This window comes from Coregonus clupeaformis, unplaced genomic scaffold (assembly GCF_020615455.1).
Source record: "Coregonus clupeaformis isolate EN_2021a unplaced genomic scaffold, ASM2061545v1 scaf0957, whole genome shotgun sequence".
Classification (NCBI taxonomy): Eukaryota; Metazoa; Chordata; class Actinopteri; order Salmoniformes; family Salmonidae; genus Coregonus; species Coregonus clupeaformis.
In genome coordinates, this window is record NW_025534411.1 from 177,812 (window position 1) to 205,724 (window position 27,913).

The following is a 27,913-nucleotide window of genomic DNA, read 5'->3' on the forward strand; positions in this document are numbered from 1 at the left end:
AGAATGCATTCCAGTCATACCAGAGACTTCATTGTAATCATTTGAGAGATGAAAGGGTTGATAACTCAAGTTGACGAGAATGTATAGGGCGTGTCCCAAATACGGTGTGTGTGTGAGGCTGTTGTCAAAAGTAGTGCACTATATAGGGAATAGGGTGCCATTTGGGATGACATGCTATAGTGCCTGTGATTGTTCTCTGTGATTGGAGTCCCACAGTAGGAGCATTCAGACCGCCAGCAGGTGGTCGTATTAATACGCCATTTAGCAGACGCTTTTATCCGAAGCGACTTAGTCATGCGAGCATACATTTTTACGTATGGGGGTGGTCCCGGGGATCGAACCCACTACCCTGGCGTTACGAGGCGCCGTGCTCTACCAGCTGAGCTACAGAGGATCACTTTATTCATCAATTGTACACTGGGTCCAACCCGAAATGTGACTTCTGCTTTATCCCGACCCTCTGAAAGACACATGGATACAGCGCATTCAGAAAGTATTCACACCCCTCGACTTATTACACATGTTGTTGTGATACAGCCTGAGTCCAGTCACTGGACTAAACACAATACCCCCCTGTAATGTCAAAGTGGAATTTTACGTTTTTAGACATTTTTTTACAAATGTAATACAAAATGAAAATCACAAGGCACTTCTCTCTCCAGAATGCGCTCTGTCCCGCCAGTTTGTGCACATTCGTTGTCTATCAATTCCCCGTTACATATATCACCAGTAGTACATTAACCGTTCATTACTATAGTTTCTAATCTACAATGTTACTGTAATTTCTGTTAATGCATTCAATAATATTATTATTCCAGTCTTTTACCGTTGTCGTTGTCGGAGTGGACACGTTGTTTGCAGAGGGCACAACCTCGGCTACACTTCTGAGGAACATGTTCTGGTTTATTTCATTCCGTTAATGAGTTCTGTCAATTGAGTCATTGTCTTTTTGTTTGGAGCGCTCCTGTCAATGTTGAGTAACGCCTCGATCACAAAAAAAATGGTACGCAGCAGCATCTGGATACGTGCGCAACAAAAGTGCAACATTCACCTTCTGCTACCAGATAAATCCAACGTGAATCCAACCCCACAGAACCCACCGCAACGTTGCAAGACAAACACAGCATTCCATTGGAAATGAATGTACTTCTGGTGTGCCAAAATGCAGTGACGCTGCCATAATATGGACTTGGTCTTTTACCAAATAGGGCTATCTTCTATATACCCCCCTACCTTGTCACAACACAACTGATTGGCTCAAACACATTAAGAAGGAAAGAAATTCCACATTCACTTTTAAGAAGGCACACCTGTTAATTGAAATGCATTCCAGGTGACTACCTCATGAAGCTGGTTGAGAGAATGCCAAGCGTGTGCAAAGCTGTCATCAAGGCAAAGGGTGGCTATTTGAAGAATCTCAAATATAAAGTATATTTCGATTTGTTTAACACTTTTTTTTGGTTACTACATGATTCCATGTGTGTTATTTCATAGTTTTGATGTCTTCACTATTATTCTACAATGTAGAAAATAGTAAAAAATAAAGAAAACCCTTGAATGAGGTAGGTGTGTCCAAACTTTTGGACCGGTATGTTCCAGTACTCCATTTTGGGTGCTGTCACTGCTTTATATTTAGGTGCAGGAGCTCCACAATAGTTTTTGAGCTAATATTCTATAAGAGGAACAGGAGGTCAAGCACTAGAACATCTGAGGTGCCGGTTCTCCGCTCCGGTGAGCTCCAGCCGAAGTCAAACACTGCTTCTTATCCCCCTGCGCAAATAGTCCACAGCTGTTTCTGTCCCGAGCTCACTGGAGGGGAAACTCTGAGGGACCAGAATTGTTTTATACAATGTTGCAGGTTTACTAGTGAGAGCTTCAGACCCGACCCAAGTTAAGTTGATACAATGTTTCAAGTTCGTTGCAGACAGGCCGTGCGTGAGCCAATTTCATTTATAGGATATTTATTTTCCTCAGGATATTTTCTACCTGCAGGCTGCAATGTTTTTATTTGTTGGCTTTATGGAGGCTATTTTTACATAGTTGGCAATAATGTTACTTTTTAGGTTTGTATCATTTTCCTTTAGATTTTGATATAATGTTTATTAACTACATGACAATGATTTTGAGATACACTATATATATATAAAAGTATGTGGACACCCCTTCAAATTAGTGGATTCGGCTATTTCAGCCACACCCGTTGCTGACAGGTGTATAAAATCGAGCACACAGCCATGCAATCTCCATAGACAAACATTGGCAGTAGAATGGCCTTACTGAAGAGCTCAGTGACTTTCAAAGTGGCACCGTCATAGGATGCCACCTTTCTAACAAGTCAGTTCGTCAAATTTCTGCCCTGCTAGAGCTTCCCCGGTCAACTGTAAGTGCTGTTATTGTGAAGTGGAAACGTCTAGGAGCAACAACGGCTCAGCCGCGAAGTGGTAGGCCACACAAGCTCACAGAACGGGACCGCCGAGTGCTGAAGCGCTTAGCGCGTAAAAATCGTCTGTCCTCGGTGGCAACACTCACTACCGAGTTCCAATCTCCTGTAAGTCGCTCTGGATAAGAGCGTCTGCTAAATGACTAAAATGTACAAATGTAAAATGTTCCTGAGTGGCCGAGTTACAGTTTTGACTTAAATCTACTTGAAAGTATATGTTGTCTAGCAATGATAAACAACCAATTTGACAGAGCTTGAAGAGTTTTGAAAAGATTCATGTGCAAATGATGCACAATCCAGGTGTGGAAAGCTCTTAAAGACCTGTTATTATTTCTTTATTTTATTTTTGGTCATTTAGCAGACGCTCTTATCCAGAGCGATTTACAGGAGCAATTAGGGTTAAGTGCCTTGCTCAAGGGCACATCGACAGATTTTTTTTTTCTTTCACCTAGTCGGCTCGGGGATTAGAAACCAGTGACCTTTCGGTTACTGGCACAACGCTCTTACCCACTAAGCTACCTGCTACCCAGAAAGACTTACCCAGGTCCTTCTACAAAGTATTGAGTCAGGGGTGTGTTTACTTATGTAAATGAGATATTTCTGGGGGGGTTTTCTCCAATACATTTGCAAAAATGTATAAAAACGTGTTTTCACTTTGTCATTATTTAGTATTGTGTATAGATGGGTGAGAGAAAAAATCTAGAGATTGGAGCAGGGGTCTGCCACACTGGGCCCCCGGGAAGCAGGGGTCTGCCACACTGGGCCCCCGGGGAGCAGGGGTCTGCCACACTGGGCCCCCGGGAAGCAGGGGTCTGCCACACTGGGCCCCCGGGGAGCAGGGGTCTGCCACACTGGGCCCCCGGGAAGCAGGGGTCTGCCACACTGGGCCCCCGGGGGAGCAGGGGTCTGCCACACTGGGCCCCCGGGGAGCAGGGGTCTGCCACACTGGGCCCCCGGGAGCAGGGGTCTTCCACACTGGGCCCCCGGGGAGCAGGGGTCTGCCACACTGGGCCCCCGGGGAGCAGTTGTTGTGGTGCCTTGTTCTATTGTTATAATGGCATCGTGATAGCTGCATGTCTAATCATATATCAATGACTATATCAATGACTGTCATTCATTATGGATCTGAATGTGAATATGTTCGGTCTTCTCTGGATGACAGAGGTCAGGTCAGAGGTCATAGTTAAACACCTGAACACGAAGCCGGTCAATGAACCACAAATACAGCTGAGGTGCGTTCAACAAGGGAAATAGTTTTGCTGACGTTAGCTAAGATGTTCCATCTGTTTTGTGTTAGCCGTGAACGGTAGCTAACATGTTCCATTTGTTTAGTGTTAGCCGTGAACGTTAGCTAACGTTAGCTAACATGTTCCATTTGTTTTGTGTTAGCCGTGAACATTCGCTAACATTAGCTAACAGTTTGAGAAGGTAGCTAGTGTGCGGGGAACGTAAGTGTCTGTTTCGGGTCTAAACTGCCGCTACAAATAAATCAAGTGGCCATGTAGGCTTTCTGTCCCATTTCTATGACATGGGATCCTCTCTCTTAACGATCTGCTGTGTGTTGTAGGATGACAAAGACCTGGTGCCAGAGTTTGTGAATTCAGAAGGCTTGATGTGTTTCGTCAAGGTTGGAGCAGAGGCTGACCACAACTACCAGAACTACATTCTCAGAGGTAAGTAGGATCTCAACACGAAAGTGGGACCTCAACAATAAAATGCCACTCATCTAACATAGACTTATCTACCCAATATGTCACTTAAATAGTTTTCTCATACATACATATTTCGAAACAAGTTTGCATGAATGTTGCACAATAGGGGGTTTAGAAATGAATACCTCGACTGATGATACTTCTACAATTATTACTGTTACCATTCAGTTCTACGATACTGAGGACACTGAACGTCAGGGCTTTAGTATCATGATACTGAGGACACTGAACGTTAGGGCTTCAGTATCATGATACTGAGGACACTGAACGTTAGGGCTTTAGTATCATGATACTGAGGACACTGAACGTCAGGGCTTTAGTATCATGATACTGAGGACACTGAACGTTAGGGCTTTAGTATCATGATACTGAGGACACTGAACGTTAGGGCTTTAGTATCATGATACTGAGGACACTGAACGTTAGGGCTTTAGTATCATGATACTGAGGACACTGAACGTTAGGGCTTTAGTATCATGATACTGAGGACACTGAACGTTAGGGCTTTAGTATCATGATACTGAGGACACTGAACGTCAGGGCTTTAGTATCATGATACTGAGGACACTGAACGTCAGGGCTTTAGTATCATGATACTGAGGACACTGAACGTTAGGGCTTTAGTATCATGATACTGAGGACACTGAACGTTAGGGCTTTAGTATCATGATACTGAGGACACTGAACGTTAGGGCTTTAGTATCATGATACTGAGGACACTGAACGTCAGGGCTTTAGTATCATGATACTGAGGACACTGAACGTCAGGGCTTTAGTATCATGATACTGAGGACACTGAGCGTTAGGGCTTTAGTATCGCGATACTGAGGACACTGAACGTTAGGGCTTTAGTATCATGATACTGAGGACACTGAACGTTAGGGCTTTAGTATCATGATACTGAGGACACTGAACGTTAGGGCTTTAGTATCATGATACTGAGGACACTGAACGTCAGGGCTTTAGTATCATGATACTGAGGACACTGAACGTTAGGGCTTTAGTATCATGATACTGAGGACACTGAACGTTAGGGCTTTAGTATCATGATACTGAGGACACTGAACGTCAGGGCTTTAGTATCATGATACTGAGGACACTGAACGTCAGGGCTTTAGTATCATGATACTGAGGACACTGAACGTCAGGGCTTTAGTATCATGATACTGAGGACACTGAACGTTAGGGCTTTAGTATCATGATACTGAGGACACTGAACGTCAGGGCTTTAGTATCGTGATACTGAGGACACTGAACGTCAGGGCTTTAGTATCATGATACTGAGGACACTGAACGTTAGGGCTTTAGTATCATGATACTGAGGACACTGAACGTTAGGGCTTTAGTATCATGATACTGAGGACACTGAACGTCAGGGCTTTAGTATCATGATACTGAGGACACTGAACGTCAGGGCTTTAGTATCATGATACTGAGGACACTGAACGTCAGGGCTTTAGTATCATGATACTGGAGGACACTGAACGTCGGGGCTTTAGTATCATGATACTGAGGACACTGAACGTTAGGGCTTTAGTATCATGATACTGAGGACACTGAACGTTAGGGCTTTAGTATCATGATACTGAGGACACTGAACGTTAGGGCTTTAGTATCATGATACTGAGGACACTGAATGTCAGGGCTTTAGTATCATGATACTGAGGACACTGAACGTCAGGGCTTTAGTATCATGATACTGAGGACACTGAACGTTAGGGCTTTAGTATCATGATACTGAGGACACTGAACGTTAGGGCTTTAGTATCATGATACTGAGGACACTGAACGTCAGGGCTTTAGTATCATGATACTGAGGACACTGAACGTTAGGGCTTTAGTATCATGATACTGAGGACACTGAACGTTAGGGCTTTAGTATCATGATACTGAGGACACTGAACGTTAGGGCTTTAGTATCATGATACTGAGGACACTGAACGTCAGGGCTTTAGTATCATGATACTGAGGACACTGAACGTTAGGGCTTTAGTATCATGATACTGAGGACACTGAACGTTAGGGCTTTAGTATCATGATACTGAGGACACTGAACGTCAGGGCTTTAGTATCATGATACTGAGGACACTGAACGTTAGGGCTTTAGTATCATGATACTGAGGACACTGAACGTTAGGGCTTTAGTATCATGATACTGAGGACACTGAACGTCAGGGCTTTAGTATCATGATACTGAGGACACTGAACGTCAGGGCTTTAGTATCATGATACTGAGGACACTGAAGCGTTAGGGCTTTAGTATCATGATACTGAGGACACTGAACGTTAGGGCTTTAGTATCATGATACTGAGGACACTGAACGTTAGGGCTTTAGTATCAGATACTGAGGACACTGAACGCAGGGCTTTAGTATCATGATACTGAGGACACTGAACGTTAGGGCTTTAGTATCATGATACTGAGGACACTGAACGTTGGGGCTTTAGTATCATGATACTGAGGACACTGAACGTTAGGGCTTTAGTATCATGATACTGAGGACACTGAACGTTAGGGCTTTAGTATCATGATACTGAGGACACTGAACGTCAGGGCTTTAGTATCATGATACTTCATGCCTGGTCCTGACTCCTGATACACTGCAGCCTGTGGAGAGAGGGAGGGGAGGGGGAAGGATGGAGTGATAGCGGAGAGGGAGGGGAGGGGGAAGGATGGAGTGATAGCGGAGAGGGAGGGGAGGGGGAAGGATGGAGTGATAGCGGAGAGGGAGGGGAGGGGGAAGGATGGAGTGATAGCGGAGAGTGTTGTTCCTCTGTCCAAGCCAGCATAAACAGTAGATCCAGAGAGAACTCTGCTGCTGCTGTGTGCAGAGGAACACTTACGGTTTAAATACACCAACCACTGACTCCTGCATGGTGGAAACAGAGAGCGTTACACCAACCACTGACTCCTGCATGGTGGAAACAGAGAGCGTTATACCAACCACTGACTCCTGCATGGTGGAAACAGAGAGCGTTATACCAACCACTGACTCCTGCATGGTGGAAACAGAGAGCGTTATACCAACCACTGACTCCTGCATGGTGGAAACAGAGAGCGTTATACCAACCACTGACTCCTGCATGGTGGAAACAGAGCTTTATACCAACCACTGACTCCTGCATGGTGGAAACAGAGCTTTATACCAACCACTGACTCCTGCATGGTGGAAACAGAGAGCTTTATACCAACCACTGACTCCTGCATGGTGGAAACAGAGCTTTATACCAACCACTGACTCCTGCATGGTGGAAACAGAGAGCTTTATACCAACCACTGACTCCTGCATGGTGGAAACAGAGCTTTATACCAACCACTGACTCCTGCATGGTGGAAACAGAGCTTTATACCAACCACTGACTCCTGCATGGTGGAAACAGAGAGCTTTATACCAACCACTGACTCCTGCATGGTGGAAACAGAGTGCTTTATACCAACCACTGACTCCTGCATGGTGGAAACAGAGCTTTATACCAACCACTGACTCCTGCATGGTGGAAACAGAGAGCGTTACACCAACCACTGACTCCTGCATGGTGGAAACAGAGAGCGTTATACCAACCACTGACTCCTGCATGGTGGAAACAGAGAGCGTTATACCAACCACTGACTCCTGCATGGTGGAAACAGAGAGCGTTATACCAACCACTGACTCCTGCATGGTGGAAACAGAGAGCGTTATACCAACCACTGACTCCTGCATGGTGGAAACAGAGAGCTTTATACCAACCACTGACTCCTGCATGGTGGAAACAGAGAGCGTTATACCAACCACTGACTCCTGCATGGTGGAAACAGAGAGCGTTATACCAACCACTGACTCCTGCATGGTGGAAACAGAGAGCGTTATACCAACCACTGACTCCTGCATGGTGGAAACAGAGAGCGTTATACCAACCACTGACTCCTGCATGGTGGAAACAGAGAGCGTTATACCAACCACTGACTCCTGCATGGTGGAAACAGAGAGCGTTATACCAACCACTGACTCCTGCATGGTGGAAACAGAGAGCGTTATACCAACCACTGACTCCTGCATGGTGGAAACAGAGAGCGTTACACCAACCACTGACTCCTGCATGGTGGAAACAGAGAGCTTTATACCAACCACTGACTCCTGCATGGTGGAAACAGAGAGCGTTATACCAACCACTGACTCCTGCATGGTGGAAACAGAGAGCGTTATACCAACCACTGACTCCTGCATGGTGGAAACAGATAGCTTTATACCAACCACTGACTCCTGCATGGTGGAAACAGAGAGCTTTATACCAACCACTGACTCCTGCATGGTGGAAACAGAGAGCTTTACACCAACCACTGACTCCTGCATGGTGGAAACAGAGAGCGTTATACCAACCACTGACTCCTGCATGGTGGAAACAGAGTGCTTTATACCAACCACTGACTCCTGCATGGTGGAAACAGAGCATTACACCAACCACTGACTCCTGCATGGTGGAAACAGAGAGCGTTATACCAACCACTGACTCCTGCATGGTGGAAACAGAGAGCTTTATACCAACCACTGACTCCTGCATGGTGGAAACAGAGAGCGTTACACCAACCACTGACTCCTGCATGGTGGAAACAGAGCGTTACACCAACCACTGACTCCTGCATGGTGGAAACAGAGAGCGTTACACCAACCACTGACTCCTGCATGGTGGAAACAGAGAGCTTTATACCAACCACTGACTCCTGCATGGTGGAAACAGAGAGCGTTACACCAACCACTGACTCCTGCATGGTGGAAACAGAGAGCGTTACACCAACCACTGACTCCTGCATGGTGGAAACAGAGAGCGTTACACCAACCACTGACTCCTGCATGGTGGAAACAGAGAGTGTTATACCAACCACTGACTCCTGCATGGTGGAAACAGAGAGCGTTATACCAACCACTGACTCCTGCATGGTGGAAACAGAGAGCTTTATACCAACCACTGACTCCTGCATGGTGGAAACAGAGAGCGTTATACCAACCACTGACTCCTGCATGGTGGAAACAGAGAGCTTTATACCAACCACTGACTCCTGCATGGTGGAAACAGAGAGCGTTATACCAACCACTGACTCCTGCATGGTGGAAACAGAGAGCGTTATACAACCACTGACTCCTGCATGGTGGAAACAGAGAGCGTTATACCAACCACTGACTCCTGCATGGTGGAAACAGAGAGCGTTATACCAACCACTGACTCCTGCATGGTGGAAACAGAGAGCGTTATACCAACCACTGACTCCTGCATGGTGGAAACAGAGAGCTTTATACCAACCACTGACTCCTGCATGGTGGAAACAGAGAGCGTTACACCAACCACTGACTCCTACATGGTGGAAACAGAGAGCGTTACACCAACCACTGACTCCTGCATGGTGGAAACAGAGAGTATATTACCCTGCTGGGTCTATGGAAATGGAACCTAAACTGTATTCCCCATGTAGTGTACACTATGTAGTGTCTGTATTCCCCATGTAGTGTACACTATGTAGTGTCTGTATTCCCCATGCAGTGTACACTAAGTAGTGTCTGTATTCCCCATGCAGTGTACACTAAGTAGTGTCTGTATTCCCCATGTAGTGTACACTAAGTAGTGTCTGTATTCCCCATGTAGTGTACACTAAGTAGTGTCTGTATTCCCCATGTAGTGTACACCAAGTCGTGTCTGTATTCCCCATGTAGTGTACACTATGTAGTGTCTGTATTCCCCATGTAGTGTACACTAAGTAGTGTCTGTATTCCCCATGTAGTGTACACTATGTAGTGTCTGTATTCCCCATGTAGTGTACACTAAGTAGTGTCTGTATTCCCCATGTAGTGTACACTAAGTAGTGTAGTGTAGAGAAGAGTGTGTGAATCCAGATGTGCCTCTGGTGTTGTTGACAAGCAGCCTGATCTGTGTTTCCCTGCAGCCCTCAGTCAGATCATGCTGTTTGTAGATGGGATGAACGGGGTGATCAACCACACTGAGACGGTTCAATGGCTTTACACCCTGAGCGGCAGCCTGGTGAGTATTATGACTGGACACACACACACACACACACACACACACACACACACACACACACACACACACACACACACACACACACACACACACACACAGACACACAGACACACACACACACACACACACACACACACACACACACACAACACACACACACACACACACACACACACACACACACACAGACACACAGAACACACACACACACACACACACACACACACACACACACACACACACACACACAGACACACACACACACACACACACACACACACACACACACACACACACACACACAGACACACACACAGAAACACGCACACACAGAAACACACACACACAGAAACACACAGAAACACACACACACACACAAACACACACACACACAGAAACACACACACACACACACACAGAAACACACACACACACAAACACACACACACAGAAACACGCACACACAGAAACACACACACACAGAAACACACAGAAACACACACACACACAAACACACACACACACAGAAACACGCACACACAGAAACACACACACAGAAACACACACACACACACACACACACACACACACAGAAACACACACACACACACACACACAGAAACACACACACACACAAACACACACACACACAGAAACACACACACACACACACACACAGAAACACACACACACACAAACACACACACACACAGAACACACACACACACACACACACACACACACACACAGACACACAGACACACACACACACACACACACACACACACACACACACACACACAGACACACAGACACACACACACACAAACACACACACACACAGAAACACACACACACACACACACACAGAAACACACACACACACAGACACACACAGAAACACACACACACACAGACACACACAGAAACACACACACACACAAACACACACACACAGAAACACACACACACACACACACACACACACACACACACACAGAAACACACACACACACACACACCAAGACCATTCATTGCCTCTGAATCATACGCAGCGCGTGGGTTTCAAGTTTGGGGAAACTAATTTTCACCATAAAAATTCACCTTTTTAATAATAAAAGCATTCAAAGCATCATCACATTTGCTGACTTATATAAGATATCCTACTATTCCTAATGTCATGATTAGATTGGATAGACATAATTTAGGCAACTTATGTAACTCAATCACTGTTAACAAAAACGACCGTTCAGTGCATGGCTGAGCGAATATAGCGGGAAAAATGTGGCTTTTTATAAACACATTTCAATTCTTCTACATGTTATATTACTGGAGACATTAGCATCATCTTTTTAAATGACTAATGACAGGGTAGCCTACTCTGCTGCCACTGACAAACGGATCAATAAACACTACGTTGTCCATTATTGGCCTACGAGAAGGGGAGACCAATTAAATAGGGGGGCCGCCTTCTTTGTTTGAGCAATAAAATATATGTGAAAAGGCCCTGATTTGGACACGATCATAAACCAACACTGGGCCCAATACTACCTGAAAAACGCATGCAGAACCTGTTGCATGTAATGTTGGGGTCAATTCCATTATAATTCCAGGCAACTTCAGAAAGTAAACCAAATTCCAATTCCACATTTTCCTCATTTGAAAAGAATTGGAACTTCCTGTGTACTTCCTGAATGTGACTGGAATTTAAAAGGAATTGACCCCAACCCTGGTTGCATTGTACGGTATCATGTCAATAAGAGACTAGCACACTAGTGTCTCAGGGAAGGATTTGGCCCAGTAAGGGTTTGGCCCAGTAAGGGTTTGGCCCAGTAAGGGTTTGGCCCAGTAAGGGTTTGGCCCAGTAAGGGTTTGGCCCAGTAAGGATTTGGCCCAGTAAGGGTTTGTAAATCAAACGGTTTCTTGCAGCTGCTGTAGCTCTGATTTCCACATCTCCTTTTAACAGGGAAGTGAGAGCAGCCGATGAGATGTGAGATATGACAGGGTGTGAAACTAGAATATGGTCAGGAAAAAGTATTGTTGTGCAAGACACTACTGTAGAGAAGATGTTCAAGACACTGTACTGATGGAGAAGATGTTCAAGACCCTGTACTGATGGAGAAGAGGTTCAAGACCCTGTACTGATGGAGAAGAGGTTCAAGACACTGTACTGTAGTGAAGATGTTCAAGACACTGTACTGTAGTGAAGATGTTCAAGACACTACTGTAGTGAAGATGTTCAAGACACTGTACTGTAGAGAAGAGGTTCAAGACACTGTACTTTAGTGAAGATGTTCAAGACACTGTACTGTAGTGAAGATGTTCAAGACACTGTACTGTAGTAAAGATGTTCAAGACACTGTACTGTAGTGAAGATGTTCAAGACACTGTACTGTAGAGAAGAGGTTCAAGACACTGTACTTTAGTGATGGAGAAGATGTTCAAGACACTGTACTTTAGTGATGGAGAAGATGTTCAAGACACTGTACTTTAGTGATGGAGAAGATGTTCAACACACTGTACTGTAGTGAAGATGTTCAAGACACTGTACTGTAGTGAAGATGTTCAAGACACTGTACTGTAGTGAAGATGTTCAAGACACTGTAGTGATAGAGAAGATGTTCAAGACACTGTAGTGATAGAGAAGATGTTCAAGACACTGTACTTTAGTGATGGAGAAGATGTTCAAGACACTGTACTTTAGTGATGGAGAAGATGTTCAAGACGCTGTACTTTAGTGATGGAGAAGATGTTCAAGACACTGTACTTTAGCGATAGAGAAGATGTTCAAGACACTGTACTTTAGTGATGGAGAAGATATTCAAGACACTGTACTTTAGTGATGGAGAAGATGTTCAAGACACTGTACTTTAGTGATGGAGAAGATGTTCAACACACTGTACTTTAGTGATGGAGAAGATGTTCAAGACACTGTACTTTAGTGATGGAGAAGATGTTCAAGACACTGTACTTTAGTGATGGAGAAGATGTTCAAGACACTGTACTTTAGTGATGGAGAAGATGTTCAACACACTGTACTGTAGTGAAGATGTTCAAGACACTGTACTGTAGTGAAGATGTTCAAGACACTGTACTGTAGTGAAGATGTTCAAGACACTGTAGTGATAGAGAAGATGTTCAAGACACTGTAGTGATAGAGAAGATGTTCAAGACACTGTACTTTAGTGATGGAGAAGATGTTCAAGACACTGTACTTTAGTGATGGAGAAGATGTTCAAGACGCTGTACTTTAGTGATGGAGAAGATGTTCAAGACACTGTACTTTAGCGATAGAGAAGATGTTCAAGACACTGTACTTTAGTGATGGAGAAGATGTTCAACACACTGTACTGTAGTGATGGAGAAGATGTTCAAGACACTGTACTTTAGTGATGGAGAAGATGTTCAAGACACTGTACTTTAGTGATGGAGAAGATGTTCAAGACACTGTACTTTAGTGATGGAGAAGATGTTCAAGACACTGTACTTTAGTGATAGAGAAGATGTTCAAGACACTGTACTTTAGTGATGGAGAAGATGTTCAAGACACTGTACTTTAGTGATGGAGAAGATGTTCAAGACACTGTACTTTAGTGATGGAGAAGATGTTCAAGACACTGTACTTTAGTGATGGAGAAGATGTTCAAGACACTGTACTTTAGTGATGGAGAAGATGTTCAAGACACTGTACTTTAGTGATAGAGAAGATGTTCAAGACACTGTACTTTAGTGATGGAGAAGATGTTCAACACACTGTACTGTAGTGAAGATGTTCAAGACACTGTACTGTAGTGAAGATGTTCAAGACACTGTGCTGTAGTGAAGATGTTCAAGACACTGTACTGTAGAGAAGAGGTTCAAGACACTGTACTTTAGTGAAGATGTTCAAGACACTGTACTGTAGTGAAGATGTTCAAGACACTGTACTGTAGTGAAGATGTTCAAGACACTGTACTGTAGTGAAGATGTTCAATACACTGTACTGTAGAGAAGAGGTTCAAGACACTGTACTTTAGTGATGGAGAAGATGTTCAAGACACTGTACTTTAGTGATGGAGAAGATGTTCAAGACACTGTACTTTAGTGATGGAGAATATGTTCAAGACACTGTTCTGTAGTGATGGAGAAGAGGTTCAAGACACTGTACTTTAGTGATGGAGAAGATGTTCAAGACACTGTACTTTAATGATGGAGAAGATGTTCAAGACACTGTTCTGTAGTGATGGAGAAGAGGTTCAAGACACTGTAGTGTAGTGAAGAGGTTCAAGGCAATGTAGTGATGGAGAAGATGTTCAAGACCCTGTACTGTAGAGAAGAGGTTCAAGGCAATGTAGTGATGGAGAAGATGTTCAAGACCCTGTACTGTAGAGAAGAGGTTCAAGACACTGTACTGTAGAGAAGAGGTTCAAGGCACTGGAGTGATAGAGAAGATGTTCAAGCTAAGGCACTACTGTACTACAGGGTTTCCCATGAGTTGGTTATTTGAATCAGTGCTAGGGCAAAAACCAAAACGTTGCCCCGGGGTCAAGACCAGGAAACCCTGCTGTACTATCAAAGGGGGCCCAGACCAGTTTAAAACGGGGGCCCAAGGACCAGGTTTAGGAAACCCTGCTGTGCTATCAAAGAGGGGCCCAAGGACCAGGTTTAGGAACCCTGCTGTACTATCGGGCCCAAGACCAGTAGAAACCCTGCTGTACTATCAAGGGGGCCCAAGGACCAGTTTAGGAAACCCTGCTGTGCTATCAAAGGGGGCCCAAGGACCAGGTTTAGGAAACCCTGCTGTGCTATCAAAGGGGGCCCAAGGACCAGGTTTAGGAAACCCTGCTGTACTATCAAAGGGGGCCCAAGGACCAGGTTTAGGAAACCCTGCTGTGCTATCAAAGGGGGCCCAAGGACCAGGTTTAGGAAACCCTGCTGTGCTATCAAAGGGGGGCCCAAGGACCAGGTTTAGGAAACCCTGCTTCAAGGACCAGAAAATCAGGGGGCCCAAGGACCAGGTCAATTAGGAAACCCTGCTGTACTATCTGTAAATCCAGTTACTTTGAGGAACAGTCAGTTATTCATCTCCATTTATGTGAATTAAATGTAGATACTTTGAAAACTCTGCAGGAATCTTATTTCACTTTAGTAAAACAGAGTGTCTTTGCTCTGGGTTCAATGGGATGTGGTTTATTTGAGGTGTAATATCGCCACCTTGTGGAGATAATGTCTAACTGACTATCTATCTCAATATCTCTCTCTCTCCCCCTCCTCTCTCCTCTCTCTCCCCCGCCTCTCTCTCTCTCTCTCCCCCCTCTCTCTCTCTCTGCTCTCTCCTCCCTCTCTCCCTCTCTCTCTCTCCCCTCCCCCTCCCTCTCTCCCCCCTCCTCTCTCTCCCTCCTCTCTCTCTCTCTCCTCTCTCTCTGCTCTCTCCTCCTCTCTCCCCCTCCTCTCTCTCTATCCTCTCCCTCCCTCTCTCTCTGCCTCTCCCCCTCCCTCTCTCCTCTCCTCCTCCTCCTCTCTCCCCTCCTCTCTCTCTCTCCTCTCCTCTGCTCTCTCCTCCTCTCTCCCCCTCCTCCCTCTCTCTCTCTCCCCCTCCCTCTCCCCCAGTCTCGTCTAGTGGTGAAGACAGCTCTGAAGCTCCTGATAGTGTTTGTGGAGTACACAGAGTCCAACAGTCCTCTACTCATCCAGGCTGTCAACACTGTGGATGGCAAAAGAGGTACACACACTCACACGCGCGCGCACACACACTCGCACACATACACACACACACACGCTCACACACACACACACACACACACACACACATAGTGCTGTTGTATTACACTGCTGAAGGAGCTTTCAAGGAAGCTTTTCACTGCACCATTTATAGCTGCTGTAAACTGTGTACTGATGAATAAACTGGGATTAGAGTGGTCTGGAAGGAGACAGAGGCTCTCAACTGGACTTTGTTACACTGAGTGTGTGAGTAAGTGTGGCAGGTGTGTAACTGTGTGTTAGTGTCTGGCAGGCTTATCTAACAGTGAGAGTGGCAGGCTTATCTAACTGTGTGTGTGGCAGGCTTATCTAACAGTGAGAGTGGCAGGCTTATCTAACTGTGAGGGTGGCAGGCTTATCTAACAGTGAGAGTGGCAGGCTTATCTAACTGTGAGGGTGGCAGGCTTATCTAACTGTGTGTGTGGCAGGCTTATCTAACAGTGAGAGTGGCAGGCTTATCTAACTGTGTGTGGCAGGCTTATCTAACTGTGAGTGAGTGTGACAGGCTTATCTAACAGTGAGAGTGGCAGGCTTATCTAACTGTGAGGGTGGCAGGCTTATCTAACTGTGAGGGTGGCAGGCTTATCTAACTGTGAGGGTGGCAGGCTTATCTAACAGTGAGGGTGGCAGGCTTATCTAACTGTGTGTGTGGCAGGCTTATCTAACAGTGAGAGTGGCAGGCTTATCTAACTGTGAGAGTGGCAGGCTTATCTAACTGTGAGTGTGACAGGCTTATCTAACTGTGAGGGTGGCAGGCTTATCTAACTGTGAGAGTGGCAGGCTTATCTAACTGTGAGTGAGTGTGACAGGGTTATCTAACTGTGAGGGTGGCAGGCTTATCTAACTGTGAGGGTGGCAGGCTTATCTAACAGTGAGGGTGGCAGGCTTATCTAACAGTGAGGGTGGCAGGCTTATCTAACTGTGAGAGTGGCAAGCTTATCTAACTGTGAGTGAGTGTGGCAGGCTTATCTAACTGTGAGGGTGGCAGGCTTATCTAACTGTGAGGGTGGCAGGCTTATCTAACTGTGAGGGTGGCAGGCTTATCTAACTGTGAGGGTGGCAGGCTTATCTAACTGTGTTTGGCAGGCTTATCTAACTGTGAGTGGCTGGCTTATCTAACAGTGAGGGTGGCAGGCTTATCTAACAATGAGGGTGGCAGGCTTATCTAACAGTGAGGTTGGCAGGCTTATCTAACAGTGAGGGTGGCAGGCTTATCTAACAGTGAGGGTGGCAGGCTTATCTAACAGTGAGGGTGGCAGGCTTATCTAACAGTGAGGTTGGCAGGCTTATCTAACTGTGAGGGTGGCAGGCTTATCTAACTGTGAGGGTGGCAGGCTTATCTAACTGTGTGTGGCAGGCTTATCTAACTGTGTTTGGCAGGCTTATCTAACTGTGAGTGGCTGGCTTATCTAACTGTGAGTGGCTGGCTTATCTCTGTGTGTGTGTGTGTTTGTATGTAAATTACTAATCTAACTCTCTGTATGTGTAGGTGTGAAGCCGTGGACATACCTGACAGAGATCCTGGAGGAGAAGAATGGATCAGACACTGAGCTGTTAATCTTAACCATGAACCTCATCAACAAGGTTTGTTAGGTTGAGCTGTTCACCTTAACCATGAACACGGTTAGGAAGCCTCCTTAGGGTCCTAGTGAACTGTTCACCTTAACCATGAACACGGTTAGGAAGCCTCCTTAGGGTCCTAGTGAACTGTTCACCTTAACCATGAACACGGTTAGGAAGCCTCCTTAGGGTCCTAGTGAACTGTTCACCTTAACCATGAACACGATTAGGAAGCCTCCTTAGGGTCCTAGTGAACTGTTCACCTTAACCATGAACACGGTTAGGAAGCCTCCTTAGGGTCCTAGTGAACTGTTCACCTTAACCATGAACACGGTTAGGAAGCCTCCTTAGGGTCCTAGTGAAATTGTATTGCGTTGTTAGAAGGCTGTTAAGGTCTAGTTGCACTGAATAAAGTAATAACCACCAAATAATGTAGTAACTAATTGTATGTACATGAGGATCTCTCTGTCTCTGTCTCTCTCTCTCTCTCTCTCTCTCTCTCTCTCTGTCTCTCTCTCTGCTCTCTCTCTGTCTCTCTGTCTCTCTCTCTGTCTCTCTCTCTGTCTCTCTCTCTGTTTTTTGCTCTCTCTCTCTCTCTGTCTCTCTCTCTGTCTCTCTGTCTCTCTCTCTCTGTTCTCTCTCTCTCTCTCTCTCTCTCTCTCTCTCTCTCTCTCTCTCTCTCTCTCTCTCTGTCTCTGTCTCTGTCTCTGTCTCTGTCTCTCTCTGTGTGTGAACCCAGACCCTGTCTGACTGTTTGATTAACTCTGTCTGAACCCAGACGCTGTCTGATTGGTTGATTGATCGACTGATTGGTTGATTAACTCTGTCTGAACCCAGACGCTGTCTGATTGGTTGATTAACTCTGTCTGAACCCAGACGCTGTCGGCCCTCCCGGACCAGGACTCGTTCTATGACGTGACCGATTGTCTGGAACAGCAGGGGATGGAACACATTATGCAGAAACACATGAGCAGCAAGGTCACTGAGCCGGACCTGAAACAACAGTTCACCATATATGAGGTAACACACACAGAGATACTCACACACACACCTCCTCTCCCTCCTCCAGCCCTCTCTCCCTCCTCCAGCCCCCTCTCCCTCCTCCAGCCCTCTCTCTCTCCTCCAGCCCTCTCTCCCTCCTCCAGCCCTCTCTCCCTCCTCCAGCCCTCTCTCCCTCCTCCAGCCCTCTCTCCCTCCTCCAGCCCCTCTCCCTCCTCCAGCCCTCTCCCTCCTCCAGCCCCCTCTCCTCCTCCAGCCCTCTCTCTCCTCCAGCCCTCTCTCCCTCCTCCAGCCTCTCTCTCCCTCCTCCAGCCCTCTCTCCCTCCTCCAGCCCTCTCTCCCTCCTCCAGCCCTCTCTCCCTCCTCCAGCCCTCTCTCCCTCCTCCAGCCCCTCTCCCTCCTCCAGCCCCTCTCTCTCCTCAGCCCCCTCTCCCTCCTCCAGCCCCCTCTCCCTCCTCCAGCCCTCTCTCCCTCCTCAGCCCTCTCTCCCTCCTCCAGCCCTCTCTCCCTCCTCCAGCCCTCTCTCCTCCAGCCCTCTCTCTCTCCTCCAGCCCTCTCTCTCTCCTCCAGCCCTCTCTCCTTCCTCCAGCCCTCTCTCCCTCCTCAGCCCTCTCTCCTCCTCCAGCCCTCTCTCCCTCCTCAGCCCTCTCTCCCTCCTCCAGCCCTCTCTCCCTCCTCCAGCCCTCTCTCCCTCCTCCCAGCCCTCTCTCTCTCCTCCAGCCCCTCTCCCTCCTCCAGCCCCTCTCCCTCCTCCAGCCCCCTCTCCCTCCTCAGCCCTCTCTCCCTCCTCCAGCCCCCTCTCCCTCCTCCAGCCCCTCCTCCTCCAGCCCTCTCTCCCTCCTCCAGCCCTCTCTCCCTCCTCCAGCCCTCTCTCCCTCCTCCAGCCCTCTCTCCCTCCTCCAGCTCTCTCTCCCTCCTCCAGCCCCCTCTCTCTCCTCCAGCCCTCTCTCTCTCCTCCAGCCCTCTCTCCTTCCTCCAGCCCTCTCTCCCTCCTCCAGCCCTCTCTCCTCCTCCAGCCCTCTCTCCCTCCTCAGCCCTCTCTCCCTCCTCCAGCCCCCTCTCCCTCCTCCAGCCCCCTCTCCCTCCTCCAGCCCCCTCTCCCTCCTCCAGCCCTCTCTCCCTCCTCCAGCCCTCTCTCCCTCCTCCAGCCCTCTCTCCCTCCTCCAGCCCTCTCTCCCTCCTCCAGCCCCCTCTCCCTCCTCCAGCCCCCTCTCCCTCCTCCAGCCCCCTCTCCCTCCTCCAGCCCTCTCTCCCTCCTCCAGCCCTCTCTCCCTCCTCCAGCCCTCTCTCCCTCCTCCAGCCCCCTCTCCCTCCTCCAGCCCTCTCTCCCTCCTTCCTCTTTTACTAACCGTAGTTTCCTCCTGTATAGAGGGCTCTGAGGCAGGAGGACGGAGAGTTGGAGGCTGCTCCTCACATCAGGAAGGAGAGGAGGAAGGTGACAGCCGGCGAACAGGAGGGCAGGAGGCAGAGGAGATCCTCAGCTCAGAACCTCCCCGACATCCTCTCCTCCTCCCCTACCACATCCAACACTATCTCTCTATCCACCTCCTCCTCCACTTCTCTCTCCCCTACCACCTCCTCTCCTTTCTCTCCCTCCTCCACTCTCTCCCCTTCCACCTCCTCTCCTTTCTCCCCCTCCTCCTCCTCTCCCTCCAACAGCCCTACAGCAGGGCTGAGTAGGACCACCTCCCCACTCCCCTCCTCCTCCCGTAGCGCCTCACCCCTCTCCCCCACCTCCAGCCCATCAGACTCTGGTTCTCAGAGGTCCTCTCCTCTACCGCCCCCTGGGGCGACCAACGGTACTGCAGCCTCCCCGTCTCCCTCTCCCACCGAACAGGAGCCCAAGACAACCTCCAACCTGTAAGTATTGTGGAATACAGGCCAACAGACCTGTGTTTTTGTGTGTCTCCTTGTGTGTGTCTCTGTGCGCGTCTCTGTGCGCGTCTCTGTGCGCGTCTCTGTGCGCGTCTCTGTGCGCGTCTCTGTGCGCGTCTCTGTGCGCGTCTCTGTGCGCGTCTCTGTGCGCGTCTCCGTGCGCGTCTCCGTGCGCGTCTCTGTGCGCATCTCTGTGCGCGTCTCTGTGTGCGTCTCTGTGCGCGTCTCTGTGTGCGTCTCTGTGTGTGTCTCTGTGTGCGTCTCTGTGTGTGTCTCTGTTTGTGTCTCTGTGTGTGTCTCTGTGTGCGTCTCTGTGTGCGTCTCTGTGTGCCAGCGTGTGTTTCTACCTGTGCATGGGCTTGACATAGTTCACTGCTAATGCCTCTAGCCAGTCCACCTACAAGCCAATTGCAATCCAGTGTAATTTAGATTTCAGAAAATATCCTGAAATATCCTGTTTATTTGCATGTGCTCCATGTGTTTTTAGATGGCAGTGTGGCTGTCCTTCCTCTAGGAGGCAGTATAGTTATGGAGCAACAGGCCAAAGGCAGCTGATTGTCTCTCACCAGTGTTACCTACCCTGTGGTTCTGACTACCACAGTAAAGACAGTCTTCCTCCTCCTCAGTCCGCTCCAGTCACTCTGTGGTTCTGACTACCACAGTAAAGACAGTCTTCCTCCTCCTCAGTCCGCTCCAGTCACTCTGTGGTTCTGACTACCACAGTAAAGACAGTCTTCCTCCTCCTCAGTCCGCTCCAGTCACTCTGTGGTTCTGACTACCACAGTAAAGACAGTCTTCCTCCTCCTCAGTCCGCTCCAGTCACTCTGTGGTTCTGATTACCACAGTAAAGACAGTCTTCCCTCCTCCTCAGTCCGCTCCAGTCACCCTGTGGTTCTGATTACCACAGTAAAGACAGTCTTCCTCCTCCTCAGTCCGCTCCAGTCACTCTGTGGTTCTGACTACCACAGTAAAGACAGTCTTCCTCCTCCTCAGTCCGCTCAGTCACTCTGTGGTTCTGATTACCACAGTAAAGACAGTCTTCTCCTCCTCAGTCCGCTCCAGTCACTCTGTGGTTCTGACTACCACAGTAAAGACAGTCTTCCTCCTCCTCAGTCCGCTCCAGTCACTCTGTGGTTCTGACTACCACAGTAAAGACAGTCTTCCTCCTCCTCAGTCCGCTCCAGTCACTCTGTGGTTCTGACTACCACAGTAAAGACAGTCTTCCTCCTCCTCAGTCCGCTCCAGTCACTCTGTGGTTCTGACTACCACAGTAAAGACAGTCTTCCTCCTCCTCAGTCCGCTCCAGTCACTCTGTGGTTCTGACTACCACAGTAAAGACAGTCTTCCTCCTCCTCAGTCCGCTCCAGTCACTCTGTGGTTCTGACTACCACAGTAAAGACAGTCTTCCTCCCCCTCAGTCCGCTCCAGTCACTCTGTGGTTCTGACTACCACAGTAAAGACAGTCTTCCTCCTCCTCAGTCCGCTCCAGTCACTCTGTAGTTCTGACTACCACAGTAAAGACAGTCTTCCTCCTCCTCAGTCCGCTCCAGTCACTCTGTGGTTCTGACCACCACAGTAAAGACAGTCTTCCTCCTCCTCAGTCCGCTCCAGTCACTCTGTGGTTCTGATTACCACAGTAAAGACAGTCTTCCTCCTCTCAGTCCGCTCCAGTCACTCTGTGGTTCTGACTACCACAGTAAAGACAGTCTTCCTCCTCCTCAGTCCGCTCCAGTCACTCTGTGGTTCTGATTACCACAGTAAAGACAGTCTTCCTCCTCCTCAGTCCGCTCCAGTCACTCTGTGGTTCTGACTACCACAGTAAAGACAGTCTTCCTCCTCCTCAGTCCGCTCCAGTCACTCTGTGGTTCTGATTACCACAGTAAAGACAGTCTTTCTCCTCCTCAGTCCACTCCAGTCACTCTGTGGTTCTGATTACCACAGTAAAGACAGTCTTCCTCCTCCTCAGTCCGCTCCAGTCACTCTGTGGTTCTGACTACCACAGTAAAGACAGTCTTCCTCCTCCTCAGTCCGCTCCAGTCACTCTCTGGTTCTGATTACCACAGCACAGGGGGACAGGAAGCTCCTGACAGGCACAATGTGGACCCAGCTAGATGTACTGTTATCAGCTAGTCCCCCCGTGTGTGTGTGTGTGTGTGTGTGTGTGTGTGTGTGTGTGTGTGTGTGTGTGTGTGTGTGTGTGTGTGTGTGTGTGTGTGCAGCGAAACCGTGTGAATTGTCCCATTTAGTTACCCAGCTAATCGTCATTAGAGACGATGGTTGATAAACTGCAGGCCGTGCACCAGCATGTTGATAGGTGTACCTGCATACCTTCACTTGGACTTTATGTATGCCTGTGTTGTTGCTGTAGTGGGCTGATTGGGTGAATGTGCTTCATGCACTGTTATGTGCAGATAAATGAACTGCTTTATTCAGCTGATGTTTGTTCGGTGAAATTAGAGAACGTGTTCTTCACTGTCCAACTCTGTACATTTCCATACTTGAGCAATAAACTGTTTGGAATCAGGAGCGTAATCAAGAAGTTGTCTTTTTCTAAATAGTTCTCTCTTTTAGCTTCTCCATTGTGCATGGTCTATCTATGTTCTGTTTCTGGGTTGGGGGTTTGAGGGTTGCTGCTATTCTCTGTCTGTCTGTCTGTCTGTCTGTCTGTCTGTCTGTCCTCTAGCCTGCTGTCTGTCTGTCTGTCTGTCTGTCTGTCTGTCTGTCTGTCCTCTAGCCTGCTGTCTGTCTGTCTGTCTGTCTCTGTCCTCTAGCCTGCTGTCTGTCTGTCTGTCTGTCTCTGTCCTCTAGACTTCTGTCTGTCTGTCTGTCTGTCTCTGTCCTCTAGCCTGCTGTCTGTCTGTCTGTCTCTGTCTGTCTGTCTGTCTGTCTCTGTCCTCTAGCCTGCTGTCTGTCTGTCTGTCTCTGTCCTCTAGCCTGCTGTCTGTCTGTCTCTGTCCTCTAGCCTGCTGTCTGTCTGTCTCTGTCCTTTAGCCTGCTGTCTGTCTGTCTCTGTCCTCTAGCCTGCTGTCTGTCTCTGTCTGTCCTCTAGCCTGCTGTCTGTCTCTGTCTGTCCTCTAGCCTGCTGTCTGTCTGTCCTCTAGCCTGCTGTCTGTCTGTCCTCTAGCCTGCTGTCTGTCTGTCCTCTAGCCTGCTGTCTGTCTGTCCTCTAGCCTGCTGTCTGTCTCTGTCTGTCCTCTAGCCTGCTGTCTGTCTGTCTCTGTCTGTCCTCTAGCCTGCTGTCTGTCTGTCTCTGTCTGTCCTCTAGCCTGCTGTCTGTCTCTGTCTGTCCTCTAGCCTGCTGTCTGTCTGTCCTCTAGCCTGCTGTCTGTCCTCTAGCCTGCTGTCTGTCTCTGTCTGTCCTCTAGCCTGCTGTCTGTCTCTGTCTGTCCTCTAGCCTGCTGTCTGTCTCTGTCTGTCCTCTAGCCTGCTGTCTGTCCTCTAGCCTGCTGTCTGTCCTCTAGCCTGCTGTCTGTCCTCTAGCCTGCTGTCTGTCTCTGTCTGTCCTCTAGCCTGCTGTCTGTCTGTCCTCTAGCCTGCTGTCTGTCTGTCTCTGTCCTCTAGCCTGCTGTCTGTCTCTGTCTGTCCTCTAGCCTGCTGTCTGTCTGTCCTCTAGCCTGCTGTCTGTCTGTCTCTGTCTGTCCTCTAGCCTGCTGTCTGTCTGTCTCTGTCTGTCCTCTAGCCTGCTGTCTGTCTGTCCTCTAGCCTGCTGTCTGTCCTCTAGCCTGCTGTCTGTCTCTGTCTGTCCTCTAGCCTGCTGTCTGTCTCTGTCTGTCCTCTAGCCTGCTGTCTGTCTGTCCTCTAGCCTGCTGTCTGTCTCTGTCCTCTAGCCTGCTGTCTGTCTGTCCTCTAGCCTGCTGTCTGTCTGTCCTCTAGCCTGCTGTCTGTCTGTCCTCTAGCCTGCTGTCTGTCTCTGTCTGTCCTCTAGCCTGCTGTCTGTCTCTGTCTGTCCTCTAGCCTGCTGTCTGTCTCTGTCTGTCCTCTAGCCTGCTGTCTGTCTCTGTCTGTCCTCTAGCCTGCTGTCTGTCTCTGTCTGTCCTTCTAGCCTGCTGTCTGTCTGTCCTCTAGCCTGCTGTCTGTCTGTCCTCTAGCCTGCTGTCTGTCTGTCCTCTAGCCTGCTGTCTGTCTGTCTGTCCTCTAGCCTGCTGTCTCTCTGTCTGTCCTCTAGCCTGCTGTCTGTCTCTGTCCTCTAGCCTGCTGTCTCTGTCCTCTAGCCTGCTGTCTGTCTCTGTCCTCTAGCCTGCTGTCTCTGTCCTCTAGCCGTCTGTCTGTCTGTCCTCTAGCCTGCTGTCGGTCTGTCCTCTAGCCTGCTGTCTGTCTGTCTGTCCTCTAGCCTGCTGTCTGTCTCTGTCTGTCCTCTAGCCTGCTGTCTGTCTCTGTCTGTCCTCTAGCCTGCTGTCTGTCTGTCCTCTAGCCTGCTGTCTGTCTGTCCTCTAGCCTGCTGTCTGTCTCTGTCTGTCCTCTAGCCTGCTGTCTGTCTGTCCTCTAGCCTGCTGTCTGTCTCTGTCTGTCCTCTAGCCTGCTGTCTGTCTCTGTCTGTCCTCTAGCCTGCTGTCTGTCTGTCCTCTAGCCTGCTGTCTGTCTGTCCTCTAGCCTGCTGTCTGTCTGTCCTCTAGCCTGCTGTCTGTCTGTCTGTCCTCTAGCCTGCTGTCTCTCTGTCTGTCCTCTAGCCTGCTGTCTGTCTCTGTCCTCTAGCCTGCTGTCTCTGTCCTCTAGCCTGCTGTCTGTCTGTCCTCTAGCCTGCTGTCTGTCTGTCCTCTAGCCTGCTGTCTGTCCTCTAGCCTGCTGTCTGTCCTCTAGCCTGCTGTCTGTCTCTGTCTGTCCTCTAGCCTGCTGTCTGTCTGTCCTCTAGCCTGCTGTCTGTCTCTGTCTGTCCTCTAGCCTGCTGTCTGTCTCTGTCTGTCCTCTAGCCTGCTGTCTGTCTCTGTCTGTCCTCTAGCCTGCTGTCTGTCTGTCCTCTAGCCTGCTGTCTGTCTGTCTGTCCTCTAGCCTGCTGTCTGTCTCTGTCTGTCCTCTAGCCTGCTATCTGTCTCTGTCTGTCCTCTAGCCTGCTGTCTGTCTCTGTCTGTCCTCTAGCCCTGTCTGTCTCTGTCTGTCCTCTAGCCTGCTGTCTGTCTCTGTCTGTCCTCTAGCCTGCTGTCTGTCTGTCCTCTAGCCTGCTGTCTGTCTCTGTCTGTCCTCTAGCCTGCTGTCTGTCTCTGTCTGTCCTCTAGCCTGCTATCTGTCTCTGTCTGTCCTCTAGCCTGCTGTCTGTCCTCTAGCCTGCTGTCTGTCCTCTAGCCTGCTGTCTGTCCTCTAGCCTGCCTTCTGTCTGTCTGTCCTCTAGCCTGCTGTCTGTCTCTGTCTGTCCTCTAGCCTGCTATCTGTCTCTGTCTGTCCTCTAGCCTGCTGTCTGTCTCTGTCTGTCCTCTAGCCTGCTGTCTGTCTCTGTCTGTCCTCTAGCCTGCTGTCTGTCTCTGTCTGTCCTCTAGCCTGCTGTCTGTCTCTGTCTGTCCTCTAGCCTGCTGTCTGTCTCTGTCTGTCCTCTAGCCTGCTGTCTGTCTGTCCTCTAGCCTGCTGTCTGTCTGTCCTCTAGCCTGCTGTCTGTCTCTGTCTGTCCTCTAGCCTGCTGTCTGTCTCTGTCTGTCCTCTAGCCTGCTGTCTGTCTTCTGTCTGTCCTCTAGCCTGCTGTCTGTCTGTCTGTCCTCTAGCCTGCTGTCTGTCTCTGTCTGTCCTCTAGCCTGCTGTCTGTCTGTCCTCTAGCCTGCTGTCTGTCTGTCCTCTAGCCTGCTGTCTGTCTGTCCTCTAGCCTGCTGTCTGTCTGTCCTCTAGCCTGCTGTCTGTCTGTCCTCTAGCCTGCTGTCTGTCTCTGTCTGTCCTCTAGCCTGCTGTCTGTCTCTGTCTGTCCTCTAGCCTGCTGTCTGTCTCTGTCTGTCCTCTAGCCTGCTGTCTGTCTGTCCTCTAGCCTGCTGTCTGTCTGTCCTCTAGCCTGCTGTCTGTCTGTCTGTCCTCTAGCCTGCTGTCTCTCTGTCTGTCCTCTAGCCTGCTGTCTGTCTCTGTCCTCTAGCCTGCTGTCTCTGTCCTCTAGCCTGCTGTCTGTCTGTCCTCTAGCCTGCTGTCTGTCTGTCCTCTAGCCTGCTGTCTGTCCTCTAGCCTGCTGTCTGTCCTCTAGCCTGCTGTCTGTCCTCTAGCCTGCTGTCTGTCTCTGTCTGTCCTCTAGCCTGCTGTCTGTCTGTCCTCTAGCCTGCTGTCTGTCTCTGTCTGTCCTCTAGCCTGCTGCTGTCTCTGTCTGTCCTCTAGCCTGCTGTCTGTCTCTGTCTGTCCTCTAGCCTGCTGTCTGTCTGTCCTCTAGCCTGCTGTCTGTCTGTCTGTCCTCTAGCCTGCTGTCTGTCTCTGTCTGTCCTCTAGCCTGCTATCTGTCTCTGTCTGTCCTCTAGCCTGCTGTCTGTCTCTGTCTGTCCTCTAGCCTGCTGTCTGTCTCTGTCTGTCCTCTAGCCTGCTGTCTGTCTCTGTCTGTCCTCTAGCCTGCTGTCTGTCTGTCCTCTAGCCTGCTGTCTGTCTCTGTCTGTCCTCTAGCCTGCTGTCTGTCTCTGTCTGTCCTCTAGCCTGCTATCTGTCTCTGTCTGTCCTCTAGCCTGCTGTCTGTCCTCTAGCCTGCTGTCTGTCCTCTAGCCTGCTGTCTGTCCTCTAGCCTGCTGTCTGTCTGTCCTCTAGCCTGCCTTCTGTCTGTCTGTCCTCTAGCCTGCTATCTGTCTCTGTCTGTCCTCTAGCCTGCTGTCTGTCTCTGTCTGTCCTCTAGCCTGCTGTCTGTCTCTGTCTGTCCTCTAGCCTGCTGTCTGTCTCTGTCTGTCCTCTAGCCTGCTGTCTGTCTCTGTCTGTCCTCTAGCCTGCTGTCTGTCTCTGTCTGTCCTCTAGCCTGCTGTCTGTCTCTGTCTGTCCTCTAGCCTGCTGTCTGTCTGTCCTCTAGCCTGCTGTCTGTCTCTGTCTGTCCTCTAGCCTGCTGTCTGTCTCTGTCTGTCTTCTAGCCTGCTGTCTGTCTTCTGTCTGTCCTCTAGCCTGCTGTCTGTCTGTCCTCTAGCCTGCTGTCTGTCTCTGTCTGTCCTCTAGCCTGCTGTCTGTCTCTGTCTGTCCTCTAGCCTGCTATCTGTCTCTGTCTGTCCTCTAGCCTGCTGTCTGTCTCTGTCTGTCCTCTAGCCTGCTGTCTGTCCTCTAGCCTGCTGACTGTCTGCCTCCTTTATAATTTGGTGTTAACCCTCTTCTCGGTTGTCTGAAATAAATGGCACCCTATTCCCTATTTAGTGCCCTGGGCCCTGGTCAAAAGTAGTGCACTATATAACAAATAGGGTGCCATCTGATAAGCAGCCGTCATGAAACCCTCTCCTCTCTCTCCCTGGTCTGGTCCTGTCCTGTCCTGACTGTGCCACTAGGGGGCGATCATTCCTCAGTCATCACATGTCCGCCCTGGGGATCAGTAGGAGGTCACGGCTCTTTAACAAGGCTGGTTCCATCTCTGAGGAACCTGCTTCTTCTGCCTCTCCAGCCGCAAGCAGGTCTGACTACACCTCCATCACTTCTCTGGATCTCTCTCTCGCTCTCTCTG

At 49.0% G+C, this 27,913-nt stretch overlaps 1 protein-coding gene across 1 annotated transcript in view; it reads left to right on the forward strand.

Annotated features, from left to right (window-relative positions):
- The window catches only part of LOC121548201 (FH1/FH2 domain-containing protein 1-like), a gene marked incomplete at its 3' end in the record, with an annotated part of 87,429 nt that extends 59,526 nt beyond the window's left edge, over positions 1–27,903 (forward strand). The window contains exons 5-12 of the mRNA XM_045217183.1: positions 4,008–4,113; positions 10,070–10,164; positions 15,754–15,865; positions 17,393–17,487; positions 18,340–18,483; positions 19,832–20,024; positions 20,130–20,322; positions 27,741–27,903. Of these exons, the coding sequence (XP_045073118.1) occupies positions 4,008–4,113; positions 10,070–10,164; positions 15,754–15,865; positions 17,393–17,487; positions 18,340–18,483; positions 19,832–20,024; positions 20,130–20,322; positions 27,741–27,903 (1,101 nt within the window). The remainder of the gene's footprint in view (positions 1–4,007; positions 4,114–10,069; positions 10,165–15,753; positions 15,866–17,392; positions 17,488–18,339; positions 18,484–19,831; positions 20,025–20,129; positions 20,323–27,740) is intronic.
- Positions 27,904–27,913: the final 10 nt, after the last annotated feature.